The sequence below is a fragment of the Anser anser genome (assembly GCF_964211835.1).
Source record: "Anser anser genome assembly, chromosome: 1".
NCBI classification, from domain to species: domain Eukaryota; kingdom Metazoa; phylum Chordata; class Aves; order Anseriformes; family Anatidae; genus Anser; species Anser anser.
This window is the reverse complement of record NC_139720.1, coordinates 123,257,812-123,273,297: the sequence shown is the minus strand read 5'-3', so window position 1 is coordinate 123,273,297 and position 15,486 is coordinate 123,257,812. Positions and strand designations below refer to the sequence as shown.

The window sequence follows — 15,486 nt, the reverse complement described above, 5'->3', positions numbered from 1 at the left end:
CCTCACATCTCTCACAGCAGAGCAGGGAGCCAGAGAGGAGCTACATGCTGTGCTGGAAATGTGCAGGTGCCTCTGAAAATCTACAAAAGGATTAAAGTGTCTTGGGCTCCTGCCTGCCTCTCTGGACTTGCTCCTCTACAACACACCTTCTTACTTGATCAGTTTCCCTGGGCCTCACAACTAACCTCAACACAACTGCACCCTGCAAAGCCTTGTGAGTGGTTGTTCTGTAGTGGTACAAGCTAGCGTTGACATGACATAGTAAGAGGGACAAAAGTTCATGTGCGATAAAAACAAACAATCCCCATCACATACAAGAAGAGAAAAATACTTCATTAGTCATCATCTTCAGGTTGAGTTTTCAGGTATCTAATCTTGTTATAAAATCTGGAAAACTGAATAAATGTTTGGGATAGAAAAGCACCTTTCTACTACTTGAAAAAGGTTGATAGAAATTTAGCAAAAGCTTAAATACTTTTTTTTTTTCCATCTGTTATTTAAAATCCTCAAACAGGAGGAGTTATAAATTGTAAGGACTATCCCAATACATTTTCAATTAAATAACTAAATTAATGTAGAGACATTTAATTAAAGTTGCACTAGTTTTTACAAATGCAGTTAATTAAGCTGCTATCTAAAATTAAATCTCTCCCAAAACCCTTTTTCATTTCTGCTGCTCATCTGATACAGAAATAATTAAAATTCTAGGAGTTCACCTATGCATCCGAATATTGCAAATTAAAAAAAAAAAAAAAAAAAAAGGAAAGAAAGACGAAACCAGAACCTGCTGAATTAGTTTGGGAGACTGCTGCTTCAATGGGATTTACACAATCCTCTGGGTGGGCAGACAGCATGTGCAAAAACCTCAGAAACAAATCCAGGTTCCCAAATCTGCACAGACTTATTCATTCAGTATTACAGGCCAGGAACTTCTGAAGATTTTTCACAAGTGAAGGATAATGAATTGACATGATCAGGAAACAAGGAGATAAATCTTGCTGACTTGCATGTGCCTTCCACTGCAGTAAACAGGACCAGCACAGGCAAGACAAGCAGTACTTGCACTTGTGGAACAAATGTGGGCACGCTATCAGGGAAGTAAATTCATTTTCCATGACTGGAATACCTCTGATCTTCATTTTGGTGGCCCAAAAGATCTCCCTCCCTTCCTTGTTCTTTTTGGGACTTCCTTCTGTCTTCGTCAGGTCCAGGCTTTAGTGGTCAGTTAAATACAGTTTAAATACAGTCCTATGAGAGTGACTCAAAATCACCACTTTTTTTTTTTTACATAACAAATAAATGTTCGACTGTTTAGGTACTGGCTGATCCAGAGACAGACGTGCAGATAGCTGGGAGGTCTATTATTGCGTTGTTTAGGATCAGAGAGCAGTTTTCGAAGAATTACTTCTTGTGGGGGAAAAAAAAAAAGAAATACTAATTGACATACAGTTCAAGACTAATATTTACTGTAAAAGACACAGTTCTCTATTAAAACCTTCATGAACTGCAGCAGAACAAGTGATGACTAAGTCAATGGGGCATTCAGGACTGAAACTTGGAGTTGGTCACTTCAACAGTTCACTCTGTAAGCTGGAGCAACCATGAGCACTGTAGAACAGCACTCAGACAATATCAAGATTATTAGTACATGGACATATCTTCTGTTATAGGTCCCTCAGGAGTTCTGAGAGTATAGAATAAATAAAATTGTACTCTGAGGTTAAAGACAAAAATGAAATGCACAAAAATGTAGCAATATTTTCTCAACACGCATTTATTTTCTTCTCTGTCAATAAAACTATGGAGAATATAATAATCAAACAGTTTTTTCATGTACTTCATGCACAAAGTCCTCTTCTGGGAAAGGCATGGATGGGAATACCATTTCTAATGTCAAAAAACTAAGGGTTCAGAAATAAAACAAAGTTGTCTTAATGATCTAGACACCAGACAGAAATCTGAACAGCTTAATTTAAAAAGGAAAATAATTCAGGATCTGGATATAATATATGATGCTAAGATGGCTCAGGCATCGCATATGTCTGGACAAATAAATAAATCGTGTGCAACTCTGTTTAAAATACGAATTCATATAGGTTTACACGCATACAGACTTCCACAGTGTTTAAATCTGCCATCTGAAGTACAAAGTAGAATTGCTCTATCATTTCATGTAGCATAAAAAGAAGGAAAAGAAAAATCAACAAGCCTCCAGAGTATGATATTAACATGCTAACATTTAAAAAGCCTTTGAACTCCCTTTTGAAGACCCTTCTGTCCTTGGACGGGGAATATTAACTTTTATTTTTTTATTTTGGTATACAAAAAATGAATGCATTTCTTTTCTTCCATTGTAAAACCTGGAGAATGTATGCAAACAACAAATGTAGTAAAAATCTGTAGAAGCTTGCAGATTGATGAACCCCTTAAATTTATCTTTCTGCAGGCACTTGTATCACCCTCTCCTACCCTGAGCTTGCAACACAACAGGACTCCAGCAAATTGCGATAATCGCCTCTAACCCTAATCACCATTTTAATCAAAAGAGGTGGGGCAGCCTGGAATTCATACAGCAAGGTTAGCACCAAAACTGTCATTCTATTTGCTAAATACGCAGAGTACGCTGCTAAAAGGTTGAAACGGTTCAAACTTTTATTATCTTCACAAGATTACTTTCCAGCATTAATATTTGACAAGTAAAAGAAAAGAAAATCATGAAACTGCTCTGAAGAGTCTTAGAATTCTGCTTAAAGTATGGCTGTATCTGTCACTAACTCCGATCTTAAGCAACCCCCGGGGAAACCAAAAAGTTGTGATTCATAAAACTGCCATGACTAAAAGCCTACCTCACCTGTACCTTATATTCCACTTTTCCGCTTTCCATCCCTTTCACATTATAACTTTTCTGGTTTTGTACTCTGTTTGTTTAATGACTTTCTTCCTAGCCTGTTGTTTAAAAAGTAGTGTTATGACTGTAGATAGTACGACAGACAAGGAGAAGCTTGCATGAGGAGAAAGAAAGCTTCAAGGAGAAAGAGCAATGAGAGAAACCAAAAAGAGCATCAAGGAGATTGGAGGAATTGGAAGATTAAAGGGAAAAGCTGCAGACAACTCTGATTTTGAGCTAGAAGGGATTCAGCAGCTGTCATTAAAAACCTGAAGCTCTGCTTGAGATGTATTAATCAGACTATTTCAATGTTTTCAGCACAACTTAGAGGTCCCTATGTTTACTTCAGATTATAGCAATGTGATAGCCTACTCAGGAAACAATATTTGCATCAGCTAACAAATATTTTGTTTTTTAAAGAGGTATGACTGCCTTGTATTTCTTCCTCTCTTCATTTCCAGAAAGGGACTCTGCATTTTGCTTGTTCTACTCACCTTCTCACTAGTAACACACAAGTATCAAAATACTCTTTGTGCCAAAGGAAGTCAGAAAAAGCTGTCTTTTTCTTTTTTCATTTTCCTTTCCTTTCCTTTCCTTTGGACTGTTTATGCTTACAGCTCCTTAATATTGCAGACATATCCTAGCATGAATATCTCAGCAGGGCATGTAAAGATAATAGAGAAGATAGTATCTGTATTTACAAAGTACTGGACAGTTGTAACCATTCTAGCTAAAACGGTAAGCGAAGAACATCATGAGGCTACAGACAACTGCAAGAAGGCATGGTTCTAGGATTTTGTACACAGTATTCTAGTACTGGTATAAAAAAGATATTTTCTAAAAAGCAAACACTTCTTTTGGTAAATAATATTGCTTAGACACTCCTTATTTTCCACCTGAGTCACACATTTACTTTTAAAGTTATTTCACATTCTAAAATATGTTAGAAGACAAAAATGTGTGAGAGAGAATGATTCATGTCTCCTACATACCTGATATTACCTGATATTCTTGTAACACCCTTTTTGTTATCATTTCTTGTATATAAAAACTTGTTGTATCAGTCTAATCAACAGGTAATTACATTAGATTTTGGGCAGAAGGGAGAAAGGCAAAAGTGAGGAGACAAAAGCACATTCATACTACCATTTGTTTTCCAACAGAAAGCAAAACACTCCCAAAGATTTCTCATTTCACACTGAGAAAAGAAGAAAGGTCTCATATCTTGCCTTCCTCTCCAGGTACGCAAATGACATTTTTGTTCTGATGTGACTATTGTAAGAATAAAAATCCCTCAGCAATGAGCATGTTTTTTTTTTTATAATGCTCTAAGCTCAACAAACCTTCGTAGAAAATAGAATACTCTTAATTATGAATAAATTAACTAAATTAGTAACATGAGATGGATATGCAATTAAGGGACTGTTAATTGAAACTGGAAACACAGCTGTATACAGCTCAGATGAATCACACCAGTAATGACGCAGATGTTTATAAAATGTGATTATGTTTAGCAGGAGCACACTATTGAAACTCCCCAGCCTATTCTTATATTGTGTCGCTGAAATGGTTTTTAAACCCACGAACACCAGGAATCAGGATCTCAGGGATGGCAAATTAGGCTCCCTGGATATGTGAATTAGTGTTGTCTGAATGTCAGCAATTTAATTCTCCAGCTTTCAAAGAATGTAGACATGGAGCCAAAAACAAACATCTGTTAGTTATATGCTCATTCAAAAAGAAAAATATCTCTGGCAAGCTAGAGCTTGTCTGAATATGAGAAAGACAGTAAAATACAGTATCTCTAAGCAGTGACACTGCTGTGTGAATATACTGATCATGTAAATAATATAGCCTGGGAGCTCATGAAATCTACTTTGCTCACAACTGTGAATGCAACTTTTCAGAACTATTTCTCCAAAGAGATAGAAGGATCAGGAACAAATGATATTTCCTATCTAAAGGTTTAAGAATTGATTAGCCTTCTGAAAACAGCAGATCAGGTTTTTTTTATTCTATCAGCTTTTACATCTTTTTCTAGGATGCTCTTCAATAAACACAATAAATACAATAAGGGGGTTTTCTTCTGGCATCAAAAGGCACAAATTTTGCTCCTGGGGTGTACAAGTATATCTGAGATATGCAAGCTCAACAGGAATAAGAGCACAGTTGTGAAGGATGGCAGAGCAGCCAAAGCCAATGGCCGACCATAGCTTAGCTCCCACATGCTGTTCTGAAGTCTGCCTCACACCTCTTCCTTCCCATAGCAGTGCTACCACTGAATACCAAAATGCTATATTATAGCATGCAAATGGTATGCTTGAGTCTGTGATTTATTTTCTGGTTCAAGTTCACAGACTAACAGTAGTAAATTTTACAGCATCCATATTTTCCTTAAATATAACCATGCTTTCAGTAAACATGCTGAATAATGTACTATCGTAGTTTCTGTCCAAAAATCTTTCCATGTACTGTTGTACAACTCACATCAGCAAAGCACGATTAGTTTTGATTCAAGGGTTTTGGCCTGTATAATAATAATTATAAACACAAATGTATGTGAAATAGAATTTGTTTTCCTGGCTCCCTTCTTTAGGGAAGAGGACAGACCCTTACGCTATGCAAACTACCAGAACTACTGTCAAATAGAAAGACTACTATGACTTGCATCAAATCAACACTACTTTATTCCAATTTGACTAAACTTCATAAGGTTCACAGAAGGAGAAACTTTTCTGATTCATAAATGGACACTTATTTAAAATGTGTACATTCATGCACAAGGTAGTTAAGATAATTTCAAAAAATGTGTTGAGTGTCATTGGTAACGCTAAAATTATCACTAAGTCCTGACTCCATTAGACACCACAGGCTTATCCCATCAGTTGTGGGAATGACTGAACACAGTGTTGAAGAGAAAAGTGGTCATGATAAAATTGGATTTGTCTCTGTCTTTCAGAAACTGTATTTGCTAGGAGCTGACCTCCTATTCACTGATGAAGAAAAAGGATTAGGTCTTGACTTTTTCAAAGAAGAAACCTGCATGGTTTCTGCAAAAGACCAGTCTGGCATGTCAGTAATCCAAATGTCATTCACAACTGAATGAAGTTATGAAGGCTTTATGAGAAAAATGTAAACCCTTTCTCTTTAAAGGTAAACCTAGCCAGCCAAATTCCGGGGTATATTGCAGACAGCTATGACAACTGATGTGCAAACCGAATTCAGTTATCTTAGCTCTTCGGCTGGCAAAAGTACAGACAAAGTCAATTCAGGATTTGAAATGTGATGTTCTGAGATAAGCAACTGGAATGCTGGGATATACAAGAAACACAAAGCTATTTTATGGAAGACACATTCTTCTATTCTGAGTACCCAAAAAATCACTGCACTGCTGAAGCAGTGCTGTAATATCAGCTATATGTCAGATAAGTAGGACAGAACTCAGTGTTTGTACAGATGAAAAAAAAATCATAAATGAGCGTAGTGGAGGGGAAAGGACACAACACACTTGAGACCAATATAAGGAATCAGATGGGAGGAAGTGACAACATCCAACTACATCCAATATACTATCTATCTGCAAATGTAGACTTAGGTTTAATGTCCTAGCTTGATTAATACTAATTCCTCATGCTATTATTATTATTTTTTTTTAAACAAACTGAGCTATGGCAAAGAACCAACTTCAAACATGTAAGAAAATAGAAGAAAAAGGTTAATTGTGTCTCGAAGCTATGCACTTGAGAATTCCCAAACAAAATGCCATACACCAAAGAATTAATTTCCACAGCATATAATTTGTATGTTGCTATGATTCTCCAGGTACAAAGTACTGTGAATAAAAATGAAATTGTAAGTTTCAAGTCAAAAACCACAATTTATATTATGTTTGTTCTTCAACTAAGGGGTGCATTTCTAAGAGTCATTACAACATCAGCGGTTTATAAAGTAACAGCAAGAACAAGGATCAAATGGGTTAGATGAGCCACTGGAAGCAATGATCATCTCAAAATAACTCCTTTTACCTGTGTTTTCTCAGATGGATCCAATTTCAGAAGTATTTTACAGAAAACATTTGCACACAAAGCACATATGTGGAATTCAGCTATTTTAAGTCTAAAATGCTTTCTCCTATACTGTTAACGTACTAATACAAGACTTTCAGACTACTCAGAATTTTCCATGTAAGGTCAAGACACTCAGCTTTACTCAAGGTGTGGTGAAAACTCCAGTGGCAATTTTAGAGGGCTCGTGTGAAAATATTCTGAAAATGACATGCATACTCATCTACAAAGGCTGGTTTTAAAGACATTTCATAACTTAATGCTAGTGACATTTTTTAGTATTTTAACCACCATTGTTAATAGCACTTTCTAAACTGGCAGAAATATCTTAACTTAAAGTCTTACCAAAGCAAAAAGATTTAGAAAATATTGCACGCACTGTATAGCCTAAAGTCTGTAAAGGCTCTCTGTAACCTGAAAGTAGGCAGCCTGACGTAAAAATACCTGCAGTAATATAATGCATAATTGATATGTCAAGACACAAAATGAATCAATGGAGGAAAAAAAATAAGGCTAACATGAACCTTTTGAACTGGAAATTTGCATATTATTTCTCTACCTTAGGCTTTTAATCATTTTAAATGAAGTTTTATCTAAAAAAAATCCAAGCATTTCACAGAAAAGGATCAGCAAAAATGGGGACAAAGACGAATACTTTTTGCCAGGTTTACATTCTCCATCTCTAAAAACCTTTAACAGTACTTTGGCACCAGGACTTAGAATCTAAGAGGTTTTATACTGCTTCCAATCACATTTAGAGAGGGCATTTACAGGGCAGCTCTTAAACTGTGAATGCTCTATCTGCAATAACCATGTTCCTTCCTAGATCTGCTTTAACCTCACTTCAAACCAAAGCAGGGCTGAATGGACAGATATCTGTGTTAGCAGAGCACATCCCCTCTGGGCTACAGAGCCCAACTAGAGACTGCTACAACTCATCATCCCTCTGGTGTCAAGAGATAGCTGACAATGAATCCTACCCTACCTGACCCTATGCAGTCCTGTCCAACTTTATTTTATTTGAAAATCTATTCCACAAATTATGAGTTCTGACAGCTGTTAATGTTTTGGCAAGGAAAAGGAACTGTGATATGGAAGTCAGGATTGACGAACAACTTATAATTGCAAGGTTCATTTTGTTTTTGTCCTTGTTTGTTTCTAATGTTCTGACTGCTGGTAGCTTTGTGCACTTCCCAGTTTTCACCCTGATCAAGCTCACACACTCTTACCTTAAACAACAACTAATTTTCATATTGAGAAGTCTAAACATAGCTGATTGGAATCAGGTCACACACCTAAAAAGGTGTTGAAAAAAAAATCAGGCCATATTCTCTCGATGTTGACAAAATATGAAGCAATCTGTGCAATTTCTGCATCTAAGTCAAAAACTCCTAACTCCCATAATCTACACACCTTTGCAGAACTGAAACGGAGAACTTTAATTCCCCTAGTGTAGTGTCTACTTTCCTTGTCAAAGGGACTTCTACAGAAAAAAAATAATAAAATATTTTTTGAGATGTTTGGGTATTATGGATCAAGAATATGAATATTCCCATCTTCAGTACTGTTTCAAGGGTGACTAATAAATAAGTAAAGAGCAGCATACTGCATTTACCTAAAACTACTTGACCAAAAAGCAACAAAGCTAGTGGATGCTGGTTTTCGGTGAATATATTTTCTACAGTATCATAACCTCAGTTTTCCCCACTATCCTAAATATAGTGTCGTATGACTCATATAGACGTGTGCTGCCAAACAGAATCTATAACTGCTGACAGGTGGAAGTAAACTGCATAAGTCTCATTTTGTTAGGAAACAAGACTAATGGATATCAAATACTATGCCCATTCTCTTCCTATCATTTATCCAACAACCAGATAAATCAGAATATATGCAAAGGCTCTACAACAGGTTAGTAAATTTAGGTCGCGCATGTAAGATGTATTTTCTTGCATTTCCTATATTTTCAGTGTTTGTCTTTGTAATTATAAACAATGATTTTTTTTTTTAAATCACATAAACATATATAAGAAACAACACATCAAAAGAAATGTCTACATGCATATTGAAATGGAAATATAAAATAGGATAAATTACTGTTCTTCTTCATGGTTCTTAAAAACAACAAAAAAAATTTTTTGCGCTTGAAAGAGGACAAAATTCTAAAGTAAAGGAAATAAAAAGAATAACAAAACTCTAAAATGAATGTATTTTTTATAACAAAACCAAAAACATTTACAGTTTCATCAGACTGAAATTCAACACACAGAACATTATAATTTTAACATGGTTTAACTTTTTGTGTGTGTGTTAGCATGGCCATTGATGATAACCATGTCTGCTTATACTTACTGACGCACATTCTTTCACTGACTGCTCTAAACATGCCACAAAGAACAATGACAGTGTCCTCCTATTTCATTAAGGAAGCTTTCCAATTTTTGACACACACGTCATTAAAGAAATTGATTCCCTAACCAGATTGCTGGCCTTTCTCCACTCGCCTGCACAAATAAATAAATAGGATCTCTCAAGAATGAATCAACTGTAAAATGAATCTATATGCATATTTTTGCAGACAAACATTGGGCAAAACTGAGACTCAGGCCACTAGAAATGAAGAAAAATACATGGCTATATGACTTCTGAAGCCAAGTGGCATAGTCAGTTAAATAAATAAGATACCATTCACGAACCATGACAGCTGTGAGTTTGGCGGAAGTCCCATTTCTCATGGAATATACAAAAATTTTTTACTGAAAAGTCTGATGGGAAAACTCAACTTCCAAAAAGGAACAAAATCTCCCTCTTCTCAGAAGGGGGAACCTGAAACTACTACAATAAGATTGAAAAGAACTATGAATTTAGCAACACATTAATTAGTCTAATTATAGATGAGCCAGAATTTTGGCCCCAGATCTTTAGAAAAGTTGTCTCTTGCTCTCATCAACTACTTACAGATGACATAAGTCAAAACATAGTTAAAAAGAAAAAAGTAGAAATAAATTAACTATTAAAATTAATAAAATGACAGAATGAGAAGAGGAACTGCCAAGGTAATAGAAAGATAATAATGCTGGAATATAAAAATTGGAATCCCTTTTAAAAGGCACATTCATAGGTGACTTCATCTCCTTTAGAGGAAGAAACATCTATCTTGTTACAGTTGCATTAGCTGCCACTTTATCCACTTTTAACATAGCCTCAGTTTACACTCACTGTTTAATTTGGAGATAAGTAACTTTACTTGTAATGCAAGATTTGCAGAATCTTAAGGAAGATTTCCCATTTAAGTATATGACTACATCTTTCATGTATAAGATTCACACACAGTAACTAGCAATTTGGACAACTGAACTGTAAAGAACCGGAAGAGGTTTTTATTTTTCTTTGGAAAAAAATGATAAAAGAATACCCTTCATCATATTCAAATCTTAATTAAGTTATTTAGACCTGAAAAACACTTTTTGAAACCATTACCATGCTATGTATACATAAATAGAGAAAGGATCTGAGAATCTGGTAAAGTTGTCTCAACCAACTGTGAAAGTCCTGAATAAACATTTCATTTTCCTCCACACTTCTGCAATATATTAAGGTAAATATAATGACACAACTTCAAAATGTGAAGCAGTGATGCAGAAAAAATTAAAGCCAGTACTTAAAGACTGCTTTAAGTACTGGCTTTTACTTTTATTTTAATTACTTTTTTTTTTAATTTAATTGTATTTACTTACATTTAATCATAACACTACTTCCCTGCTGTGGGAGCTACACCAGCATATACCAGTGCATGCATAAATACACACTCTCATACACCCTGTTCCTAAAATTCCAAGCTAAGATACAATGCATTTTGGAGAAGGTATATATTTTTAAGTCTTTCACACGATAAAGTAAATAAATGTGAAACTTAAGTGATAGATATGTAAACAAAATTTCCAAAGAAGCTGGAAACTTTTCCATATTTAATTTATAGTTTGTTCACCTTAATTTCATAATAAATCTTAATATTTTTTCTGCTTTAGAGATCAACTTATAAAATCCCCTTCTGAACAGCTTTAATAGCAGTACCAAATCTTGCTCATCACTGAATGCATGTAATGCCTTGTAATTTTATATTTGATTGTGAGGATGTTACTTTAAAGGCTCCACTGCAGAATCATTAATCTGCCCATGCAGAAAATATTTAAAACCACTGCTCCTGCAAATTATTTAAACTATAGTAAAAGGAACGAAGGAGCTAAGGTAAACTGTGTTGTATGAATCTTCCACATACACCACAAAAATGTCAGTAACACATGGATAAGTCAGTTAAAAGAAATGATCACATGATATATTTGGCAGCAAGAATTTCTAAATATTAATAATAAAGAGTAAATAAACTTTTAAGTATTTTAACTGTATAAAAACTTTAACTGCATGAAAAACTGGGTTAACTGATTTCTACTTCTTGATGAAAACATTCAGAAGTATATGAAAACACAGCGTTAGCTTTACCTCCTGTTTTCTCATAGGAACAGAGTTATTGAAAGTGCTTTTCCAGTACCAACCTGTTTCCTCTTTCATTCCTTTAGTAACCCTTTAGTACCGTTCCCCATGGTGAAAACAACATAGAAGAAAAAAAAATGCTTCAGCGCAGCATAAAGAAAACAGCTATGGGAAACCTACCTGTAGCACCTTCCACCTTGTGTTCAGGTCTTCCACACAGCTGAGATTGTATGGGGAGAGCTGATTATCAGGGGGAGTGAACCGGTGAGCCAGCTCATTGACTTGATGCACCTTCTCTTTAAGCGGCACAATTTCAGCTCGATAAACCTGTGCAAATTAATTATCATAAATAAAGATAAGAAATAACTTCAAAAACTATTGGCTCTGCTACCAGCTGATTAGCAAGATAAAGGTGTTCCAGAAGGGGTGCACTGGTCATGAGACAGGTAACAGTCTTCTCATATAACAGCATGGGCTGTAGGGCTCAAGTGTAAGGCCTAGCGTTTAAGAAGGTGATAGAAATTTGGAGCCTGCACTGCAATTTTTGGCTGGTTAAACCAAATCCCTGAGCGGAACACCCATTGGACTGTTCACCGTAGTGCAAGCTTCTCTCTATCTCATTGTTTACATGTGCAAAACGTGTTCCTCAGGGTAGACAGGAGTGACAAATGCTCTTTAATGCAAGAAAACAGGGGAAGACTGTGGTTCCCAAATACACTGAATTAAAGAAAGAAAGAAAGAAAAAAAAAAGCAATGCTTAAATTGCTTTCACGGTCTTACCTGGGGTATCTTGTGCATTACAAATAAAAAGTTTGGATAAAGAGAGGAAGGAAGGGAGGAAGGGAGGGAGGAAGGAAGGAAGGGACGGAGGGAGGGACGAAGGGAAGGAAAAACAACAACAAAGCAGAACCTTCTTTCTGTGACTCCCAGACTAGCTTTCATGACTCATATTTCAGAAAAATAATGTGTCTTGTGAGATGACCATTAGAACTATGCATAAAAACAGTCTGGTTAATAATTTCAGAAATGTATGTGAAAACCAAAAGCTGCTAGTTGCTGTCTCTTGATTTTAAAATCAACAACCTGATGATGATGCTACCATGATGCATTTGAATAAATTCAGATAAATTCAGGGCACCATGACTCCACTGAAGAGACGCTGCTCTATGCAGATTTTCCACTGTTCCATATCTATCTTTTCTAAGGAGACATTTATGAATCTTTAACATGACAAATTGTGTCAAAATGTACCAGTGAGCCATTTCTAAGGGGAAAATTCTGTCATTTTCAGGACCACTTTTTCTTGCCCTATAATGTCTGCTCACAAAGGCAGGATAATTTATTTGCTGTATTAGTCTTGCTTTCCAGCTCCTTTCTCTCAGCATTTTTAATACAGAACACATATGGTCTGCATCTCATTTTGGGTAATCAGAAAACCTGAAATGATTTCCTAATAATCATTTCACCAACATGTGATGCAAACATCAAAAATCCTCACCAAGTATCTCTGTAAACCTTAAAAGTAAATAGTATTAAGACACTCACAGACATTAGGATGTCTGTGTACATGAACTGTACTAAAGGCAAACAACATTGAAAAATTGTTCCTCAAATTTCTCTCAAAAACAGATTTGTGTCCACTAATTATGCTAAATTGCCCTACAACATAAGGAGTTATACTGACTTCAATGGCATTCATGTATAGTGAATAACTAATGATAAATCCATAAAATGCACAAACAGAAGTGATGGGCATTTTGTAAAGGTTAATGCAGAGAATGACACAAATGCCATGATGTGACAGAAGAGGCATAGATCGCGTTCATGCCATACAATTAACTTCTCCATCTCACCAGTTTCATACCATTGGGACACAACTGATGTTACTGGGAAGAATACAGATTTATAGTGTCATGAGGAGAGCAAGACCAGAGGTAAAAAGAAAAGGAAAAAATCTAGCATGTTTGATTTTATCCCACAAAGTTATATATTTGCTTAATCTGATCATTTAAGCCAGTAATTGAGTTCAGAAGAACAAAAACATGCTTTAAATATAGGCATTTATTCAAAGACTGAAGATATGTATACCACAGGGTGAACATTTAGCTTGCAAATAATTATTTCACTTTTTTTTTTTTAAATTTTTTTTTTCCTGTGACTTGTCTGATTTAGTGGCCCAGGGTCTTTGGCCACAACTCTGTCATTTATGATTGGGATGGTCACATGGGTTCTGCCAGTGTTACCTGTTTTCCAAGATGAGTGAACATCTTTTAGCTAGTGATACCAATGCCCACATTGTATATAAATTTAAAATACTGTTAGAAAAAATGGAGAGCATCTATTGCAAAGATCAGTTCCTGCACTGCAATGTACTCTAAAGCAGCTCCTGCATTAAGCCAACTTAATTTGCTATTAATTTCTATGGCCATAGGATCAAGCTTGGATTGAAAAATTCATTGCCCAGGCAAAGCCTGTAGGTTTAAGCTTATACACTGCTTGTTTTTAAGCATGCACTGAAGTATCTTGCTGATTTCAGACCAATTATTTCAATCTGTAATGTTGACTTGAAAATACTGGTCTCACTTAAGATTGACACAAATGATTCTGTAAATCACACAATCATTATACCTAAATTAAGGTGAAATAAAAGATCGGTCATGATTTGTCAACGTTTTAGTGAGCATACCTTATTTTACAGAGAGAAAGCTTAGGAACGGAAACAAGTCATGAGACAAAAAATGAAATCAAAGAAATATATGGAAGTAAATATGAAAACATATCTCCCCCCATATTTTGGGCATTATTTCCTTATTGTTTTTTTCTTTAGGAATACTGACTTTTGCAGTTATGCTAATTTTCCAACATACAAAATATAATAGCTTTTTCAATATCTCTAAATTTGATAGTCTGTTTTCTATTATTACTAAGCCTGGGTTTTTACTAGCATTTGTGTTAGTTATACTGATCAAAATGTAAGAAACACCAAAAACAAGAGAATTCTAATTAATGCGTGGCTATCTAATTAATGCCAATAATCTTAGAATTAAAAACTGAAGACAGAAAATAAAAAAATATCCTTAGAAAGACTTGTCATATGATATTGTATGATTAAAAACATCAGCCACTACAATACTATGGTAACCAACAGTTTATCACAAATAGTCTACCAGTCAACATACATGATTCTAGAGCTAGGTTTTTGTTTTTGTTTGAGTGAAATTTTGTATGATTTTTTTTTTTCACACCAAGTATTCAAACAATTTTAAGAAATAGTAATCATTTATGTTGTACAATAATTTTCATCTATAGAAGCAGAAATTGGGAATTTCTACTTAACTATGATTTTCATCAGTATGATTAAAATCTTTTACAGTGATGTTTATGTTTTTAATAATCAGTTTGTATAGTGTAAGACTGTTTCATTTTTCCATTACTTTTTCCTTCTACATAAAAAATACCAAACCTATCATAGGTTTATAGAAAAAAAAAAAGTTAACTATAGTGTTGGTAATTTAAAAACAAATGTACATGGTGAGTAGTATTCCACTACCACAACTAGAGATCTGTTTGAACCAATTAAATGGCTCAGGATGTAAATGACTTCTCAGTGTGAACAGCGATAGGAGAAACAGCCTCAAATTATGACTGTCCTTACGCAAGAAAGAATTTCAATGCTATGTGATACTATAGGTGGTAGACTGGATTTTAAATGATCCATACAGTCCTGTTAGAAAATATTTTAAAATGCTTTGGAAAATTAGCAAGGACTCTAGAAGACATACCACAGAAACCATAGCCAGCCAAATAATAGGAGTCTAGAGCATAACAGCAGCCATAAGCAGTCAGATGAAAAGCTCATCTCACCCCTCCTGTCTCTGAGAGCAACCAATACATTTGCTTGGGGAAGAAGGAAAGCCTGGGAAACCTTGAGTATCCCCGCTCCTTGCTGTACTCTTCCAGCTCAGCAATTTGGGGCTCAGAGATCCTGGAGCCAGAATTTGTCTCTCTTTGTCAATTAGATCTTGAAGGATTCTTCTTACATGA

At 35.3% G+C, this 15,486-nt stretch overlaps 1 protein-coding gene across 28 annotated transcripts in view; it reads right to left on the bottom strand.

The window, feature by feature from the left end:
* Positions 1–15,486, bottom strand: part of DMD (dystrophin) — a 1,241,706-nt gene that overhangs the window by 150,708 nt on the left and 1,075,512 nt on the right. For 26 of the 28 annotated variants that reach the window (XM_083850706.1, XM_083850697.1, XM_083850709.1 and 23 more), the window contains one exon: positions 11,623–11,769. The exons of 1 other annotated variant lie outside the window; for it this stretch is intronic. In XM_083850706.1, coding sequence (XP_083706832.1) covers positions 11,623–11,769 — 147 coding nt within the window. Of the gene's footprint in view, positions 1–11,451; positions 11,492–11,622; positions 11,770–15,486 lie in introns of those variants that run through there. One more of the 28 variants, XM_083850715.1, reaches the window with a different exon arrangement.